The sequence below is a fragment of the Petaurus breviceps genome, unplaced genomic scaffold (assembly GCF_028583685.1).
Source record: "Petaurus breviceps papuanus isolate PSGF00001 unplaced genomic scaffold, PetGlider_PUasm1.0 182, whole genome shotgun sequence".
NCBI classification, from domain to species: domain Eukaryota; kingdom Metazoa; phylum Chordata; class Mammalia; order Diprotodontia; family Petauridae; genus Petaurus; species Petaurus breviceps.
Genome location: NW_027185786.1, coordinates 639,153 through 659,211, shown reverse-complemented (window position 1 = coordinate 659,211; position 20,059 = coordinate 639,153). Strand labels below are relative to the sequence as shown.

The 20,059-nt window shown below is 37.8% G+C and overlaps 1 protein-coding gene and 1 long non-coding RNA gene across 2 annotated transcripts; both read left to right on the top strand.

Moving 5' to 3' along the window:
• The first annotated feature begins 762 nt into the window (after positions 1-762).
• LOC138160781 (zinc finger protein 665-like) lies at positions 763-19,388 on the top strand. Its single transcript, XM_069087517.1, is given in 6 exon segments — positions 763-1,980; positions 2,067-2,161; positions 13,048-13,174; positions 13,816-13,911; positions 17,184-18,726; positions 18,728-19,388. Coding segments are annotated over 6 exon segments (2,211 nt in total). The 5' UTR covers positions 763-1,883; the 3' UTR covers positions 18,981-19,388.
• Positions 2,184-8,333, top strand: LOC138160782 (uncharacterized). The gene is made up of 2 exons (XR_011168209.1): positions 2,184-2,358; positions 7,297-8,333. It is a non-coding gene; the product is annotated as an uncharacterized lncRNA (long non-coding RNA).
• Positions 19,389-20,059: the final 671 nt, after the last annotated feature.

Here is a 20,059-nt window from a genome sequence, read left to right as displayed (position 1 = left end):
GTGGCTTCAAGGCCCAAGATTCGCCACCCCCATAAATCACCTTTATGGGTAAACATTCTAAGCTACATCTGAATTTTCATGCCTTCAAGGAAAAAAATTAATACTGTACTCTGCATTTTAGGCACAGGTTTGCCAGAAACCATTTTATTTAACATTATTCAAATAAGCCTGAAGAGAGATATGTCCAAACTTGGCATAGTTCCTCCATGCCCTCCAGCATGTACCTCTATCCCAAGACAACTGATATGACGTTGGTAGGTATCTTGAATAAGCAAAAGATCATAATATAATAAAATGTCACTTGGGGGGTTGAATGTTCCAAAATAGCAGACAATACTCAGCTCCTTTCTAGACCACCCCTCTCCAGTGTTCTCCTGTGGTCAACAAAAGGACCTCCTCCCTGGTATATCTCTGAGTAAATAAATAGAATCATTAATAATTAAGTTAAAATAGTAATTAATGATAAATAATTAAGCACCCCCTATTTCCTAAGTGCTTGGGATATGAAGGGTAAAAGGCTGTCTTGGAAGAGCTCACAACATAACGGGGGGAAGACAAAACACAAATACCTATCTACAGACAAACCATGTCCTTGATAGTTGGAAATAATCAAGAGGGTAGGTACTAGCATTAAGAGGAATCCGGAGAGGCTCCCCGTAGAAGGCCAGATTTTAGCTGGGACCTGAAGGCGCTAGGAAAGCCAGGAGCCCAGATAAGGAGGGAGAACATGCAGTCCATGGGGAAGGGCCAGCAAAACTCTCTAGAGTCAGGAGGTAGAATGAAGAGTTGGAGGACTAGCCAGGAGGCCATTGTCACTGGATCACAGAGGACATGGGGTTGTACAAACATGGGCAGACGGGAAGGGAGGTGGGGGGAGCAGGCTTGAACACCCAACATTATATTTGAGATATATATATATAAGTGATCTTACAGGCAAGGGGAAGACACTAAAATCTAGGCCACTAGGGGGCGCCATAGCGCACAGAGAGGAATCAAGGAACACTCATCTTCCTGAGTTCAAATCCAGCCTCAGACACTTACTAGCTGTATGGTCCTGGGCAAGTCACTTCACCCTGTTTGCCTCAGTTTCCTCATCTGTAAAATGAGTTAGAGAAGGAAATGGCAAGCCCCTCCTGGATCTTTTCCCAGAAAACCCCAAGTGGGGTGATGAAGAGTCACGCAGGACTCAACAGTAGTAGTGTGTTTGTGTGTGGGGGGTAGACATTTACACAGTGCTTGGAGTTTTGCAAAGCTTTACATTCCTCATTCGAGCCTCAGCACAGCCCTGGGAAGGGGGTGCTGTTATGATGTTCTCAACAGTTATCTGAATATTGTCCCCCACTAGAGCATGAGCTCCCTGCGGGCAGGGACTATGTTTCTGTCCTTCTTTGTAGTCCCGATGCTTAACGATGAATATAGAAGGGGCTTAACAAATGCTGACCAGCTTAAAGGTAGGCAGGCAATCGCACCTGCGCAAATGTAGGGACTTCATTTCCCAGAATCCCTCACGAGCTTTCAGCCCGCCCAAGCTCCCCCCGCCCAGAGGGCTGCCTCCCAGTCCTCACTTCGGGCGGGAGAGGCGCATCCTGCGCAGTGCGCTTGCGTGTGGAGGCGGGCCCTCCAGCCTTCAGTCGTGATCGCAGCCTCCCTGCCCGGCCGGCTACTGAGGCATCCCGGCCCCAGGACTGAAGAGCGGCGTCACGCGCTGGGGAGGGGCTAAGGCTGCCGAGGGGCGGAGGCGGCGGGTTGACCCCGGCCCTGATGCTGTGTGACCCCGAGTCGTCCAATACCCTCTCTGGGCCTCAGCTGCCTCCTCGGTACGATGAGAAGGGGCGCCCGATGGCGTCCGCAGCCCCTTCCCGGCCTGCCTCGATGACCCCCCGATGGAGGGAGCCGGGCCCGGGGCGGGTCTGGAGCTGGAGCTGCAGCTGGTGCAGGGTCAGCGTCTCCAGGGGGACCCTCCTCCGTCTGGGGGACAAGGTGGGAACGGGGCTGGGGGGGGGGGGTCGGGCCGCTACCCTGGCCCGCTTCGCCGGCCTCCCCCGTAACTCGCGTCTCTCCCCCAGGTCTGGCTGGTCGGGACCCCGGCCTCTCCCCAGCGAGGTGAGCAGAGGGGCCGGAGGGTGTGAGCGGCAGCGGCTGGACCCTGGGCCCTCCCTACGTGAGTGACGCATCGTCCCCTCCCCATCCTCCCCGGGGGCGGGGCCATCCCCTCCTCCTACTGGGCCCTGGGGGGGGAGGAGGAGGGCCCACGTGACTGATGTATCGTCCCCTCCCCCTCCTCTCCGGGGGCGGGGCCACCCCTCCCCACCACCCAGCTGTGGGCCTGGAGACCGGGGTGTGGGGAGGACAGGACACGTGAGTGATGCTTTGTCCCCTCCTTAGGGGGCGTGGCCACCTCCCCACCCAGACTCGGGGGTCTGTAGGGGACTCGGGGGGAGGGGGAAACCGGGAGCCTCAGGTCGGGAACGTGAGTGAAGCTTTGTCTCCTCCCCAGAGGGCGTGGCCATCTCCATCCCCCTCCCCAGCCCAGCTCCCTGTGTATCCGGGCAGGGAAGGGGCTTCCACCCATGTTCTCCTCCAGCCTCTGAGAGGCTCTCCGTTTCCCCCTGTTACTCTTATTATTACTACTTCTGAACCCTGTTTTCCAACATTTATTGTCCCAGGCGGTTTAGTGCACAGAGTGGCTGGATTTGGAGTCAGGAAGACCCGAGCTAAAAATTTGGCCACAGACTTAAAATGTGACAGTCTTCTTTTGTTACCCTGGGCAAGCCACTTACCTCTCTGCCTCAGTTTCCTCATTTGTAAAATGTGGATAATAATAGCACCTACCTTTCAGGGTTGTTGTGAGAATCAAATGAGAGCAATTTATAAAGTGCACATAGCGCAGGTACATCGTGTTACAGAAATATTAGCTATTATTGTCCTTATGGCCACTTTTGAACTGTGTATTTAAGTACATATGATTTAACATGAAACTTCTCATTGAGCTCTTCATAAAATTTCTGTCTCATTTCTGCAGAGACAGAAGCTGGTCCAGAAGTTGCAGTTATCTTTTTGTTACATAGATGTGTATGCATATATGCATATAAAATTAGCTGGTCTTGAGTTTGCTGTGTCAAATGTATCCAAGCTTTTTTCTAGCAGTATTGATTAAGCGGTGACCATTTCAATTTTTTTGACTTTATATTATTTTATTTTTAGACAATTTCTTATGACTATAACTAAACATTAACAAAATGTTTCATTTTCATCAGGTTTATATTATAATCTTATTTTTAATTCCTTATGAACATAACTGTAAACCTTGTTGAAATGTTTCATCAAGCTTCTAATATAACTTATTTTAAGTACCTTGTGAAGATAACTAACTTTAACAAAAATACAACTTAAAATTATTTACATTTGAATACCAGAATTTCATTATGTTAGTGTTATAACAAATCATTTATTTTTTCCATATCCACCTTTGACATTTCCCCCATTCATTCTTTCATACTTATGTAGAGACTTTGGCATTTGTGTAATTGTGTTCATGACTTTTTTTTTCTGACTTTGCATTCTTTGTTTTATATTTTTCACATCTTTTCAAGTTTCTTTCTATTCCTAATCCTTTTGATTTTAACTATGTATTCCATAGCAAGGCCATCTCCAGTTGTCCCAATCTGTATCTTGCCAGTAGACCCAGATGGCTCTGGAGGACAAAGTGAGGCCAGTGACTTTGCACAGCCCTCCCTCACTTAAATCCAATCTACTTGCGAGTCATGGCATCACCTTTCAGATGTCATAGTCCTCTTTAAGAACAAAGGACCGACAATGACAACCACCTTCCTTCGACTCTCGCTTTCCATATGTGTATGTATGTACATGTTTGTATATGTACATACATACATATATACCTTATATGAACTTAATTATTGACCTTTTGTCTCCCTCATTAATGTGTGTGCTTCTTGAGGATAAGGTCTTTGTTTTTGTTGTTCAGTCATTTCAGTTGTGTCTGACTCTTTGTGACCCCCATTTGGGGTTTTCTTTGCAAAGATATACTGAAGGGGTTTGCCATTTCCTTCCCCAGCTCAGTTGACAGCTGAGGAAACTGAGGCAGACAGGGTTAAGTGACTTGCCCAGGGTCTAGCTAGGAAGTGTCTGAGGCTGCATTTGAACTCAGGTCTCCCTGACTCCAGGCCCAGCACTCGCTGCCCATTGTTGTTACCTTTCTTCATATCCCAGTGATTCAGAGGGCTCATCTCTGTTCATCCTGATCTGTGTCCTGCCACTGGACCCAGATGGCTCCAGCAGAGAGAGTGAGGCTGGTGACTTTGTACCATCCGCCCTTACTTAAAACCACTTTACCTGCAAATCATGGCATCACCTTCCTGTTGTCTTGGTCCTCTTCAAAAACGGAGGACAAACAGCAACCTATATTCTATAACATTAATTGCTCTTAATGATTCTGTCATTCTCTAACATTGAAATGTTGAACATTTCAGGTACCTTTTTTTTTTTCTCTCCAGTAACAACTAGTTGAATATACAGTTTTTTCTCCTCTGTAATATATGAGTATATTCCTAATAATGAGTCTAGTGGAAAAGAGCATGATTGCTTTTGTAAATCTAGCGGTTCACTACCAGATTGAATTTTCAAAAAGGTTCTACCACTCTAAAATTCATCCTGTCATTTGAATATTTGTTCTTCCATGTCCCTGCCATGGTGGAGTTTTTAAGCTATCTAATTTTAAGCTTTTTTCGTCATTTTTATTGGTGTTAAATGATTAAATGAAAGTTTGTGCTAATGAGTTTGAGCATTTTTGGGGAAGTGATTTATATTTACTCTTTTGTGAAGTTCATTCATCTCCACTGACCATCTATTAGGACTTGGGTTTGCCCTTCGATATTTTTATACTTTTAAATTTTAGTCCCCCAAAAGAGGTACCTTTCCTTACTTTGAAGGACTAGATGGGTTATGAAACATTGTGTGTATCATCTGATTTTAGGATGCATTGATCCATTTTTCTCAGGTTTTTTCTTGTCCTCTTTTCTTCCTTTTTTCTTTGCGATAATAGATGGCTCCCTGGGACACAAAGGTACCGAGATATGGGGAAAATTTGTGTTACGCAAAAGCAAAAAGATATCAATAAAATAATTTTTAAAGTGTAAATGCAAATTGAAGAGCTAGTATGTATAATGTAGAAAAACTGGAGCTTTCCTAGTACAAACAGGACTAAAACTAGGATGTTTGTTCTCCCTACTATTATTTAATAAGGATTTTTAAAAGCTAGATTTAGCCATTAGACAAGAAAGAAATGAAAAGTGACATGATGCTTTACTTAGAAAACCCCAAAGAATCAATGAAGAAACAGAGATGACTTAGAGCTTCAGTAAAATAATGGGATGCAAAAGGATGCACAAAAATCCTTAACATTTCTGTACTGTATAAGAGAATCAAGAGGAAATGATAATAGAAGTTATTCAAATTAACTATGAAATGCATAAACTTTCTGATGGTTAACTTTCAAAGACACATGGAAAATTTATTTAAATACTACTACAAAACAGCCTTTACTAAATTAGAGGAAAGCTAATAATAAGAAATGTTCAGTGCTCATGTTTGCACCATGCAAACATAAAAACAATACTGCATAAATTAATTTTTAGATTTAGTGCTATACTAATAAAGCTACTAAGGTGATTCTGAATAGAACTAGACAAAAAAAAGCTTAAAAGCATCTGGAGCAGCAAAATATCTAAAATTTTAGGGGGGTGGGGAGAAGGAATGAAGGCATAACATGACCAGATTTAAAACTGCCTTGTAGGGAAAGACATAATAAAACAATTTGGTACCCATTATAAGATGGAAAAGTAATCAGTAGAAAAGACTTGATTTTTTAAAAAGAATAAGTAGCAAATGAAAAAGTCCAGTTTTTATAAAGCCAAAAACATAAATTAGTGGGCATTATGACTCCCCTTTTGACAAGAACTGTTGGGAAATCTGAAGGGCAATGTGACAGAATTAGGCTTAGACCAACATCTTACATTACATTTCATAAGTTCCAAATGCATGATCAACCTAATCATAAAAGATTATGTAAAAGAACTAGAAGAAAATGGAATAAATTAGCCATGGAATTATGAAAGGAAATTATGAAATTAAATACTATTATATTTAATAGTATTTTTCCCCAGCTACATATAAAGATAATTTTTAACATTCTTTTTTTAAGTTTGCATTACAAACTTCCTCAATAACCTCCCTCTTCTCTGAGAAGGTAAGCAATTTGTTACAGGTTATACATGTTCAGTCATGTAAAACATGTCACCATATTAGTCATGTTGTGAAAAGACAGACCCAAATTAAAAAAACACCAAAAAAAATACAGAATTGAACAATAGTATGCTTCAGTCTGTATTCAGACTCAATCAGTTCTTTATCTGGTGGTGGATCGTATTTTTCATCATGAGAAGGGAAGAATTCGTAATCAAAAAGGCATAGAGATGGAGGCAACAGAAAGGAAAAAACAACAATATCAGTTACATAAAATTTTTGTAGAAGTGAAATTAATGCAGATAAAGTAAAAAGAGAAGCTGGCAGGAAAAATATTTTAATCAGTATCACTGATAATAGTCAATATCCAAGATTTATAGGCCATTAAAGTAGCTAGGAAGTGCAATGAATAGAGTGTTGGACTTGACATTAAGAAGATCTAAGTTTGAATATTGCTTCTGATATTTATTAGTTGTGTAACCCTGGGCAAATCAGCTAACCTTTCCAAGCTTCAGTTTCCTCATTATATAAAAAGGAATAAAAATAGCACTTATTTCAGAGTTGTTGTGGGAACCAAACAATAAAGTTATTAAACATCATTTATATAGTGCTTTAAGATTTGCAGAGTATTTTATATATGTTGTCTCATTTGGCCAAATGAGGTGATATGTTAAATACTATATAAATGCTAGCTCGTAGCTATTTTTAGTGAATTCACAAAAACACATAAAAAAGAGCCATTTCTCAATTGATAAGTGTTTAAGGATACAGTCAAAGAATTTGCAAAGGAAGAATTGCAAACTGCACATTACCATTTAAATCATATTCCAAATCACTAGTAAAAGGAAATGTGCAAATTAAAATAATTGAGGTTTTTCTTCAAGCTGGCAAAATAATCATCATTTAAGGGGCTTCTAGAAGTTGGTCACAACAATATTCTCTTGGGGAAGCTGTAAATTGGTATCACTATTTCAGGAAAAAAAAGTGAAATTGTTTGAAAAAAAGTGACTAAACTGTTTATTCCCTTTATTACAGCAATCTTTCTGCTGAACATTTACCAGTGGAGGTCAAAGACAGAAGAAAGGCTTCATATATGCAAAAAACGTTAGTAAGAGCACTTTTAATGAAAGCAAAGAAACGGAAACAAAGTTGGTACCCATGAGTGGGGGACTGGCTGAACAAACTCTGGTTTATTAACATAATGGAATGTTACTGTGCAATGAGAAATGACAAATGTATTCAGAGAATCTTAGAAAGATCTATATGAACTCCTGCAGAAGGAAAAGTATCAAGAGAACAACATACAGATTGATCACAACAATAATACAAGAGAACAGATTGAACCCAACAATGTAAATAGAATACTGAAAGACAACTAAATTCTAAGTAGTTGTTCAAACTAATCTTGGTCTTAGAAAAGATAAGCATCAGAGAGGGAGCTGACCATGGATTTAGAAGTTTGCAGACATTGCTAGACACCGTAACTGTGTTGTCGTATGTTTCTTAACTTCTAATATTTGTTTCAAAAAGGTTTAATTCTCAGGTTGAAGGAAGCAGAGCAGAGAAATATCCAGAAATGACTGTTACAGAAAAACCAAAAGGATAAATAAACTTATTTTAGAAGAATTCTTAGATATTCTACTTTTACCTGTATATTTTCCATATTTTCCCCAATTTATTTTTTGTTTCTATTTTGTTGTTTTTCTGTGTAGAGTTTTTTCATATTTAAGCAAACTAGTATATCTACCTATAGTTACTTTTTTTGGTTTGGTAACTCAATGTGTATCTCCTCTGTACATTTTACAGAAATTTATTATGCCATTCTCTATGTATTATTATAGGGTTTTTTTTTTTGTCTATACTTCATCCTGAATTTAATATGGTATATATTGTGAGATTTGGATCTAAATTTTAAATAAAAAATACTTTATTCCCTTTTTTAATTTTCTGTAGATGTTTTACTAACTCTTTTTATGTGGATTTAATTTCATGTCATGTTTCTCTTTATTTATTTTTTATTTTGCCCAGTACCAGTTACTTTTGATTAAAATTTCTTTGTAATAATTTTGAAAGTTTGGAAGTGCAAATCCCTTTAAATATGCTTAATTTATTTTTTGGAGAAGTTAAATTTCTTGTTTAAGGATGTGGAGGGATTGTTTCATTCTTTGTATCCCAAGTACAATGCCTGATGCTTAGTAAAAGCTTGTAGATTGAATCTGAGAATATAGGAATGCAAATGATTTTTGTAGGTTTATCTAATTTCTTCCTACCTTGCTAGCATATTTTTTCAATTTTTTGTTGAGAAAGTTTGATTTTCTGGTTATATTGTCATAATACATATTTAAATGCATACACACATCAGTGTCATGTATGACATCCAGTAATGTTAGAAAGATATTGCATGCAATTATAATTCTGACTTGTATGAAGATAAGATGTTGACGCTAAAAAATGGGCAGTGAGTAAAGGAAAAGACATGAGCCCTAACCAATTTTTTTTAAATAGTGTCAGTCAGTCATTGCTACAAAGAAAAGGTAAAAATAGCTTGGAACCGCCTTAGCTAGCAGTCACTTAAGTTTACTTGTCAAGGAGACTGGCAAAGCTGTTAGAAACAATGATGTTTTTAGACTAGAAATTCTCAGGCTTCTTGTTTTCAGGACTCCTCTACACTCTTAAAAATTACTGAGGACTCCAAAGAACTTTTTGTTTGAGTTATATCCAGAGGTATGCTGGAGCCCATTGGGACTTGTACTGACTCAGCCAGTTGTTACATTTTCAGTGTAAGCATTTAAAGCATGGAAATCAGCAAAGGGTTACAAATCAGACCTTAATTTATTATTTTTTAAATTGTCTAGGCTTAAGAAAGTGATGAGAGAAGCTCTTAATGTACATTATACTTAGAAGTGTTTTGATCCATCCCCCTGTCTCTCCTTCCCCCTAAAATGGTTGTTAAACATTATCAGCACACCACTAGTTATATCTATCTATACCATTTTAGAAATTGTAAAGGATACTTTAAAATATTTATTTAAAATAATACTAAACCCATTACATGTTAACATTAATATTCTTTATGAAAAATTGCGAGTGGTGTACATATTTTTGCAAATCTCTAATGTCTGACTTAATCGAAGAAGCTAAATTCTCATCTTCAGTATCAGTTCATTGTGATATGTTGTTTTGACTGTAGTATATATAAAAAGTCTAGCTTCACATAGATATGTAGGGAAGGAAAGGAATATGTTGATAGGCAAATAATAGTTTGGTATTACTATGAATATAGTATCCCCTCAAAGGGTCATGGGCCCCCCCCAAGGATCCTCTGACCACACATAGCTTCTGTTATAGATTTTGAAAGCAGTAAAATTCCATAATTGACAGTTCAGAATGAGAGGAGGAATATGAGTTTGCAGACAGTTGTAAAACCCCATAAAGCCTGGTCACCCCTAAAGTATTGAACAAACTGAAAGGAGGGCAGTGAACACAAGGACTGTCAAGTTTTCCTGTAGAAAAACTTTTCAGTTTTTTGGGTTTTTTTGCCTTTTGGAGGGCAATTGGGGTTAACAATTGTTAACCTTGTCCAAGGTTACATGGCTAGTTTTTTGTGTGGGTGTTAAGTGTCTGAGGCCAGAACCGAACTCAGGTCCTTCTGACTCGGGGGTCGGTGCTTTACTCACTGTGCCACCTAGCCGCCCCCAAAACTTTTCAGTTTGATGACAGTGGAACCACCTGTCATGAACAGCAAATCCTTGCTATGTTATAGGAAGAAAGGAAAATGACATTAGCAATGAAAGCAAGGAGATGAGTCAAACCAATTGTGTTTAAGGTTGATTCTATGGAAGTAGGAGTGATCCTGGCAAAAAAAGAAATTGTGAATAACTTTTACTTACTTAATTTATACTCACCTAAGAGTGAGCTCTAATAAGGAATGGTCAGACTTGGGCCTAGAAAACAGGAAGTATGGGATCATTCATATGCTAAGATCATCTAAAATAGACATGATGAAAAAGAAAATTTTATTCGTCTTCTGAATACCAGTGTCAAGCTGCCAGAAAACAGAGAGCCCCATGTTTGCCAAAGATGCAAAGATTCCTGAGAGATGAGCTGTACAGGGTCCAAATGAAGGAGAATTCTATATAAATAAATGGTAAGGTCTTCCAAATTTGTGTAACATACTGGGTTGAATGCATCAGGGACCATAATATCATATATTCTTTTCAATGAACTACATAGCCATTTAGAAGAGATGGCCCAATGAACCACATATGGAAAATCAAATGGAAGACTACCTATTATTAAGTTTTTAAAGAATAAAAAAGGAAAAATGAGCACAATTTATTAGTACGTTTAAAAAGTCTGTAAACATAAGCAATATATAACACCTGTGGACCTCCCGCTTCCATGAAGGGGATGGATTGGGAACATCCTTCCATATCTCTTTGCTCAAGTCTTGCTTGATCTTTATAATCTTTCAACATAAAATTTTGGGTGTGTGTGTGTGTGTGTGTGTGTGTGTTCTTTCCATTTATATTCTTGGAGTCAAGTATATTGTTTCCTTGGCTCTGCTTTTAATTTGACTCTTCAAAAGTTCACATAAACCTTTCCATGCTTCTTATTTATTACATACGTCATTCTTCATAGCAAAGCAATATTCCATTATATTCATGTGCCACAATTTGTTTAGTCATTCTCTAATTGATAGGTGTCTATTTTGTTTCCAATTGTTTACTATGACAGAAAGTGCTGCTATCAATATTTTGGGAGCCGTTTGTCAGTGGCTTCCCTGGAGGATAAGCCCAGTAACAGAATCTCTGGTTCAGAGGGTATGAACATCTTAGTTACTTTATTTGCATAATTCCAAATTACTTTCCAAAATGGCTGTACCATTTCATAGTGCCACCAACAATGTATTTAGTGTTCCTATCATCCTTCGACCCCTCCAGCATTGAACATTGCTGTTTTTTTCTCTGCCAATTTTCAGGATATGAGGTAAAATTTCAGGGTTGTTTTGATTTGCATTTCTCTTGTTATTAGTGTTTTGGAGCATTTTTTAGAACATGGTTGTGAATACTTTGTAATTCTTTTGAAAACTGCTTGTTTATATCTTTTGACCACTTATCTTTTGGGGAATGTCTCTCATTGGGTTTTTAGTCCATCTATACATATACTTAGGATAGGGACTTTAAATGGACAGTGAACTGGGTCTAGAACTGAATAGGAATAAAAGTGTGATTAATTACATGTTGAAAATTGCATGCCACTTTTAATGATTCCATCTTCCATCTTGGTACTTTCACCCAGGCCCGTCTCCCATGCCTGGAATGTATGGTCTCATCACCTATGCTTCTTAGAATCCTTAATTTCCTTTGGAGCCTGCTTTAATGCTGCCTCCTACATAAGTTACAGCTAGGTCATATGGCAGGTAGAGTTCTGGGCCTGGAGTGTGGGTGATCTAAGCTCAAATCAAGCCTCAGATACTTAATGACAGGGTGACTCCAAGCAAGTCACTTAACCTCTGTGTGCTTCAGTTTTGTTATCTATAAAGTGAGGATAATAAATAACACTTACTCCCAAGGTTGTTATAAGGATCAAATGAGAAAATACTTGCAGAGCACTTTGCAAATCTTAAAGCCCTCTAGAAAAGCTAGTGATGATGACATCCTTGATCCCTCCAGCTGCTAAAGCCTCCTTCCAAAATCATCTTGTGTAATGTAGTTGAACGTATTGTCTGTACTGATAGAATGTAAGTTATAAAGGGTAACATAAGCCTAGAAGTGTAGGTTGGGCAAGTTGTGATGGATTTTAAATGTCAAACAGAGGAACTCAAGTTTGATTCCAGAGTTAATAAAGTGCCATTGGAGTCTGAGTAATAGAATGACATAGTCAAATCTGTGCTTTAGGAAAATTACTTTAGTGGTTATGTAAAGCAGATGTTTCGAACTCATAGCCCCCTGCTGTAAGCAGACATTCATTTGCCATTTTCTAAGTCAACACACACCCAAAGGGTTTGAGTTTGACAACATTGTTGACGAGGTTGGAGAGGAGCAGGAAGAGACTTGGGGCAGGGGATTTGTAAGTGACCTTGAGTCATATGGTAAAGTTGTTTACAATATAGAAAGTCTGTTATAAAGGGAAGAAATGTAAGTAGAGCCTCAAGAAGCCTAGACATGGAATGCTCAAAACCCCTGAGAATCATTCCATCTTTGCTGTGCCAACTTCACTTCTCATTTCCTGACCATCTTCTTGTGAGCAACCTTGCTACCTAAGCCAGAACCATGCCCTGAGGATTCAGCCCTTTCACCTCACTGCTTATACTAAACCCCAGGATCCAGATGTCTCAATCAAGGGTTGCTTCAGTGTCCCACTGCATCTCAGCTCAACTCCTGCCTACTTTGACTCTGGCCATCTTCACCTCACTAGAAGCCTTGTCTACCTACATGGGCCCACTACTCTGTCCTCTCCAGCTTTCCAGTTCTTGAACCATGTCCAAATCCACTCTGTCATTATTCTTGGAAAGTATATATCAATGTACTCCCATATGGCTCCGATCACTATTCCTGTAACCCTCCAAACCAAAATAATCCTCCCTGACCTCCATTCCCCTGTATATGTTGTCTTCCTCTTTGAAAATGTAAGCTTCTTAAGGGGAGAGACTTTCTTTGCTTTTGGTTTTTCCCCAGAACTTCACATAATTCTTGGCACATAGTAAGCCTTAATAATTGTTTCTTCATTCAATTTTGTTCCATGTAAGGGACAGACAGAGTGAAATGTTTTTTGATATTGCAGAAATTACTGACATTCCAAGATGTGGCTGTCGAGTTCACTTGGGAGGAATGGGAGCTGTTGGAACCAGCTCAGAAGGACTTGTTCAGGGAAGTGATGCTGGAAAATTATGAGAATTTTGTTTCCCTTGGTAAGAATGGCTTCCTCATGAATTATCTGACCACTGGGATTTCTTGGCATTCTCTCTTCCTATAGATTATGGAATGTCTGAAGAAGTGCTTCACTGAGTTTGAACTTTGTGTATGAGGATATTCTTAGGATTACATGTAATGTAGAAAGACTTCTAAATCTTTGGGTGCAAAGAAGCACAGCGTTTCTGCTCTCTTAGACTCTGAATCTTTGCTTTGTATAAGTGGCATTCAGAAACATTATTATGATTCTCCTGAGGACAATAGTTTTCCTCCTGTATATTTCCCCATTAAAGTCCCAGTGTAGCTACTGGAAGACATGGAAATTGCCATCTTCTTAGGGAAATGTGTTTAAATGGAGCACTTTTCTTTCAGTCTACTTCAGATCCTGTTTTGGGTTCTATTACTTGATAACAACACAAACTCAATACAAAGCATCCTTCAGAAGTCCTTTCTAGTATGCCTTAAAGAAAAAGCTCCCTGAGGGCAGGGACTATCTTCTGCCTCTTTTTGTATCCCCAGGACTTAGCACAGTGCCTGGCACATAGTAGGAACCCAGTAAATGTTTATTGACTGAATGGCTAAGATTGAATTCTGATGTTTCTGCCTTTTTAGCAATTTCCTATTTTTTCCCTGTGAGCAGGGTTTCCAGTTTTCAAGCCAGATGTCCTCTCCCAGTTGGAAAAAAGAGCAGTATGAGGGTTGCCAGATGCAGAAGTTCCAAGAAGCCTTTACCTCGGTGAGTAACAGAAACCAGGCAGACAGGTAGGATTGCAAGCAGCCCCTTAGCTCGTCGATAAGGGTGCATTACCCTGAAGTGTTAGACTGGCACTTCTTAAAGGCCACACGACGTGGGAGGACGTTTCTGATTGCTGTCATTCTGGAGCTGTTTCTTCACCTTTCCTCTGAAAGATAACTGTCTTAAACCTCCTGACCTCACATTTCCCTCTAGTCTTAGAGAAGGAGGTGCATGATTTTTCCTAATGTTAATTCTTCCTCCTTCCCTGTGATTATTTTTTAGTCTTCTTGAATCTTCAGTCCCCCTTTGTTTTAAGGTTCTTCATAAATGTCTGATCTTTTAAAAGAACATAACCTTTTCTTGTCCCCTTTGTCTGTCTTATCTACCTTTCACTTCATTTTCATTCACTTCTAAACCTCACAAATACATGATCTATATCGTTTCTTTTCATTTCTTGTGACTTCTTTTCTTCCTTGAAATTCAGCAGTCTGCCTTCAAGTCCTACTGTTCTGTGATTGACAGCCTCCCATCACACACACACACACACACACACACACACATACGCACACACACACACTATTACAGTGGGACATAGATCTATGGCACTTGATGATTTACAAAGTACTTTTCCAACCTATGAGGTGATTAGTGAAAATATTATCATTATATTTCCATCTTACAGACAAGGAACCTGAATGATGTAACTGAAATCCCTCATTCTTACTATATCATTCCTCTGTACAAGACCCATGATATCTTTCCAGAAACTATCATCCATTTCTTTTTCTGCCAAGTGTTCTATAGTATCCTCCCAAAACAGTATCACTTTTGTTTCTCCTGTTTATCTTTACCCAAAAGCTTCAGCCTTTGAATCCAAATCATGGTTACTTGGAGTGTAAAGAGCTCTTTCTTCATAAATTACAGTTCCTCATGATGTTAAAATGGCCTTATTTCTGTTATTAATCCCCAAATATTTAGGACTTCTTCTTCCCTTTCTCCTTTATGCTGATATTTTTCCATCAATGTCTCTTGACATTGCGTAGAATTTCACTCTCCATTTTTTGCTCCTTTTTCTTTTTTGTTTTTACCTTAAAAATGTTCCACTTTTTAAAAAAAGGAATATTTCATTCTATCTGTCAGCATGTCAAATGGAAAGGTCTTTCTTGAGTCTTTTTACTTCTTTTCCAGTAGTAAAGCATTCCTTCACTTTGAGCATAAATGGCAATTAACTGACTCTGGCAGAAAGATAAATATAGTATGGTGTCTGCAGATCACTGCAACATTTGTCTTGCTTTCTTTACTGGAATAAGAGTCTAAGTCTGATCTTCCCTGTCAATCTTATTGAGATTCTTATGGCCAATTTCTGTATCAAAATGCTGTGGCATGTTCCCTACTGACTATTTTTCTACTCAGTGCATTTATCTGTCAGTCTTCTTGCCTTGCTGAAACTTTATATCATATGTTTATATTTCATATGTCATATATCTATATTTTGACTTGCCACATGAAATGAAACTAAATAATGCTTTGCCTTTGAAATCCAATTAACAGCTTCCTGCCACTGCCCACTGCCCAGTGCTCTTTATTTGTTAGTATCTCTTTTAAATTGTATACAAAGCTGAACAAAGGGGTGGCTAGGTGGCACAGTAAATAGAGCACCGGCCCTGGAGTAAGGAGGACCTCGGTTCAAATCCTGCCTCAGACACTTAACACAAAAACTAGCCATGTGACCTTGGGCAAATCACTTAACCTCAATTGCCCTCCAAAAAGCAAAAAAAAAGCAAAACTGAACAGAAAGTCTACCTAAATATGGTCTCACTAGGACAGAGTGTAATAAGATTATTTTCTCTGCTGTAGACATTATACATTTGTTTTTGCTTTTTTTTTGACAGGCAGTTGGTGTTGTGACTTGCCCAAGGTTACACAGCTAGTAAGTGTTAAGTGTCTGAGGCCAGATTTGAACTCTCCTCCTGACTCCAGAGCCAGCACTCTATTCACTGCACCACCTAGCCACCCTTGACATTATACATTTTTTAACACACCTTAAAATTGAATTAACTTTTTTGGTGGCTACAGGATACCATTACTTAATATTGAAATTGTGGTCTACCTCAATCCCCTGGATTTTTTTTATGTGAATTACTGATAAATCAGACTTTCTAAACTTTGATAATTGATAACAGAAAACTTCACATATATCCTTGTTAAATTTCATATTGTTTGTCTTGGCACATTATTCTAGCCTGTTGTGACATGTTAAAAATCCTTTATTCATTCTTGTATTCTCTCAGGTATCTTTTATAAATTTATAGCAGATGAGTATCTGCTATGATTTCATCTAGGTTATTACTAAAATTGTTAAACGGACAAGTAGAATCTTTTTCTCTCTCTCCTTCTCTCTGTCTCTCCATACAGATATACACATATACATATATGTATATATGTCTAGGTATGCATGTATACACACAAATATACACATATATATGTATATTTATACAACTAGAAAACAATCCCGATGGACAAAACTCTTTTTGCTGAAGTATCTTTTTCACTAAGGTTTTAAAACTTCATATAGACTCAGTGGGCTATTTTCTAGTCCAATTCACATTTCTTTATCATATCCAGAAAGATATCTTGAAAAATTCTGTCAAGTATACTGCTGAAAATTAGGTATCTGATATTTATATCCCTTATCTACCTGTTCATAAATCTTATTAATAAGGGAAATGAGCTTTGTTTTATATGATTTGCTTCTATTAAATCAATGCTAGGTCTTAGGAGTTTACACATTCTCTTTTAAATGTTCACAAGCCATATATTTGTAATAGGTAAACAAGTTTTTGTTACATACTGGCTTCAGGTTTAGCAGTCTATATTTTCCAGAATTACTTGTTTACCCATAATGATAATCCATCCATTTGTGAAGTTCTGAATCATTAGGTTGCCATTTACTTTAAACTTTAGTTCTTTCTTTTTTTTTAAGCAATTGGGGTTAAGTAACTTTCTCAAGGTTACACGGCCAGTTATTTCTGGGTGTGGTGGTAAGTATCTGAGCCCAGATTCGATCCCAGGTCATCCTGACTCTGGGGCCGGAGCTCTTACTCACTGCTCTTACTCAATGGGCCGCCCCTTTAGTTCTTTATTATAAAATTTTTTTCCATCTATTCTAGAGTGATCATTCTTAATGAAGGAATAGAATTTAGAACTTAACATAAAACAATTTCCTTTCCTCACAGAAGATATTGAATATCAATACTTTTTTTTCTCCCCAGATTTTCTTCATGAATGTAATACAGTTGGACAAAAGTGCAGTCAGAATTCAATCCCTGATGCCCAACAGAGACTTCTTGAAGTGAATGTAAAACGATATTTGGATGTAGTTGACCATGATAGAGTTTCAGTAGGTGAAAAACTTTATGAATGTAATAAATGCAACAAATCCTTAATTTACCATTCAAACCATATTTCTCAACATGGAACAGATACTCAAGGAAGACACTCTAAACATGAGATATCTGGAAAAACTGTTAGCAGTAAACAAAACCTAACTATTCATTATTCAGATGATTCTGGAGAGAATCTATTTAAATGTAATGAATTTGGACAAACCTTCAACAAAATTCAAAGCCTTTCTCAACATCAAAAGTTTCATAGTAGAGAAAAGTCATTTGAATGTAAAGAATATAAGAAAACCTCAAGCAGAAAGGGGAATCTCTATAAATATCAGATGATTCAAAGTGGGGAGAAGCCTTACATATGTAATGAATGTGGTAAAGCCTTTAGCCAAAAGGGGACTCTTTATAAACATAAGAAGATTCACAGTGGTAGGAAGCCTTATGTATGTAATGAATGTGGAAAAACCTTCAAGTATAGGCAACATCTTGAAATAGATAAGCTTATTCATTCTGGAAAAAAGCCTTGTGAATGTAGTGTATGTGGAAAAGTCTTTAGTAAAAAGACTTACTTAGAAAAACATAAAAAGATTCATTCTGGAGAGAAATCCTGTAAATGTTCTGACTGTGGGAAAGCCTTCAGCAATAATAACTACCTAATTGAACATCAAAGAATTCACACTGGTGAGAAGCCTTTTACATGTAAAGAATGTGGGAAAGCCTTCAGTCGAAAGGGGCGACTCTATGAACATAACAGAATTCACAGTGGAGAGAATTCATATGAATGTAGTGAATGTGGGAAAACTTTCATCAGTAATCGAAATCTATCTCGACATCAAATTATACATACTGGAGAGAAGACCTATAAATGTAATGAATGTGGGAAAGCTTTCATCAGTAATAGTTACCTAATTCAACGTCAAAGAATTCATGCTGATGAGAAGCCTAAAAAATGTAATGAATGTGGAAAAGCCTTCATCAGTAATCAAGACCTATCACGACATCTAATAATCCATACTAGAGAGAAGCCCTATAAATGTAATGAATGTGGGAAAGCTTTCAGGAGTAATAGCTACCTTATTCAACATCAAAAAATCCATAATTTACAGGAGCTCAATAAATGTTATGAATGTGGGAAATCCTTCAGCAGTAATAGCTACCTACTTCAACATAAAAAAATCCATACTGGAGAGAAGCCCTACAAATGCAATGAATGTGGGAAAGCTTTCATTAGTAACAGTTATATAATTGAACATCAAAGAATCCATACTGGAGAGAAGCCCTATAAATGTAGTGAATGTGGGAAAGCTTTCATCACTAATCGAAAGCTATTACAACATCAAAGAATCCATATTAAAGAGAAGCCCTTTGTATGTCAAGAATGTGGAAAAGGTCTCAGCACTAAATTGTGCCTAATTCAACATCCATACTGGAGAAAAACTCTATAAATGTGTTGAATGTAGGAAAACGTTCATCAGTAATAGAAACCTATTACGACATCAAAGAATCCATACTGGAAAGAAACTCTTTGAATTTGAGGTGCCCTTCTATACCAATTCTTTCCTTGATACACAAAATGAAACTAATGAATGTAGTTCAAAGCTCATGAGAGACTTCATATTGGAAATAAACCATTCAGATATAATAATGGAGGGAGAAGTCCAGAAAATTTCATAGAATCATGGAATTTCAGAGTTAGAAGACTCAAAGATCATCAAATCCCACCTTTATCTGACCAAAAAAAATGCTTTGTGCAAAGCAGAACAAGTTGTCAAGCAGCTTTTGTTGTAAGACTTCTGATGAGCACACTTATCCCTGGACATTTGGCTTCTTTTTTGGATAATTTTAATTATTAGGAAATTTTTTCTTACATCAAATCTAAATTAGCCTTTTTTGCAATTTATATCCATCTCTTAGTCATAAGTCTGTCCAAACAGAAATGCCTAATCCTTCTTTAACAGCTCTTCAAATATTTGGTCATCTCACATGCCACTGATACATCTTTTTTTCTCCAGTTGAAATGTCCAGAGTTCTATTAACTCATCTTCATGTGACATAAATAAAAGCCCTTTAGTTTTCTGTTCATCCTCCTTTCCATACTCTTCAGCTTAGCAATGTTCTTTCTACAATTTATGACAGCATTCTAGTTATATTCTGAGTTATAGTAAAGCTATACTATCATCTCCATCACGTTGGGTAGTATCTTCTAAAATAGCTTAAGACTAAAGTAACTTTTTCACTGTCCTTTTACACTATTTTACTCCTTTTAAGCCTGTCATCCACTAAAACCTCAAGACATTTTGCAGAGGTACTTGGTGTGCTAAACAACATTGAAGTATGCATAGATCCCTAGGACTTTCTTTTTAGTTCTAAGTTCGTATTGAGCCATTAACATGAAATGAAATTGTAATTTATTCAACACTGCAGAATCAAAGTATTAGATTTTTCTGCCAGCTGCAAGTGATTGAGAGGGAAATGTGACTGAAGTTCTCATGTTTCTCTTTTTGATCATATAAAGTTGCTATTTAGTAATATTATTCTAGGTGCTAGGGAGATTATGTAAAACATGGTCCCTGACAATGTATCCTGAAAGGTATGACACATTTTGAAATAACTACAATATAAATTGGCATATAAGATAAACTTGTATGTAGTCTAATATGGGGATTCTTATAACTGCTTCCTGAACCTGTAATCTTCTAAGAAGAGTATAAGTTCCTAACCTTTTCTGTGTCATGAATCCCTTTGGCATTCTG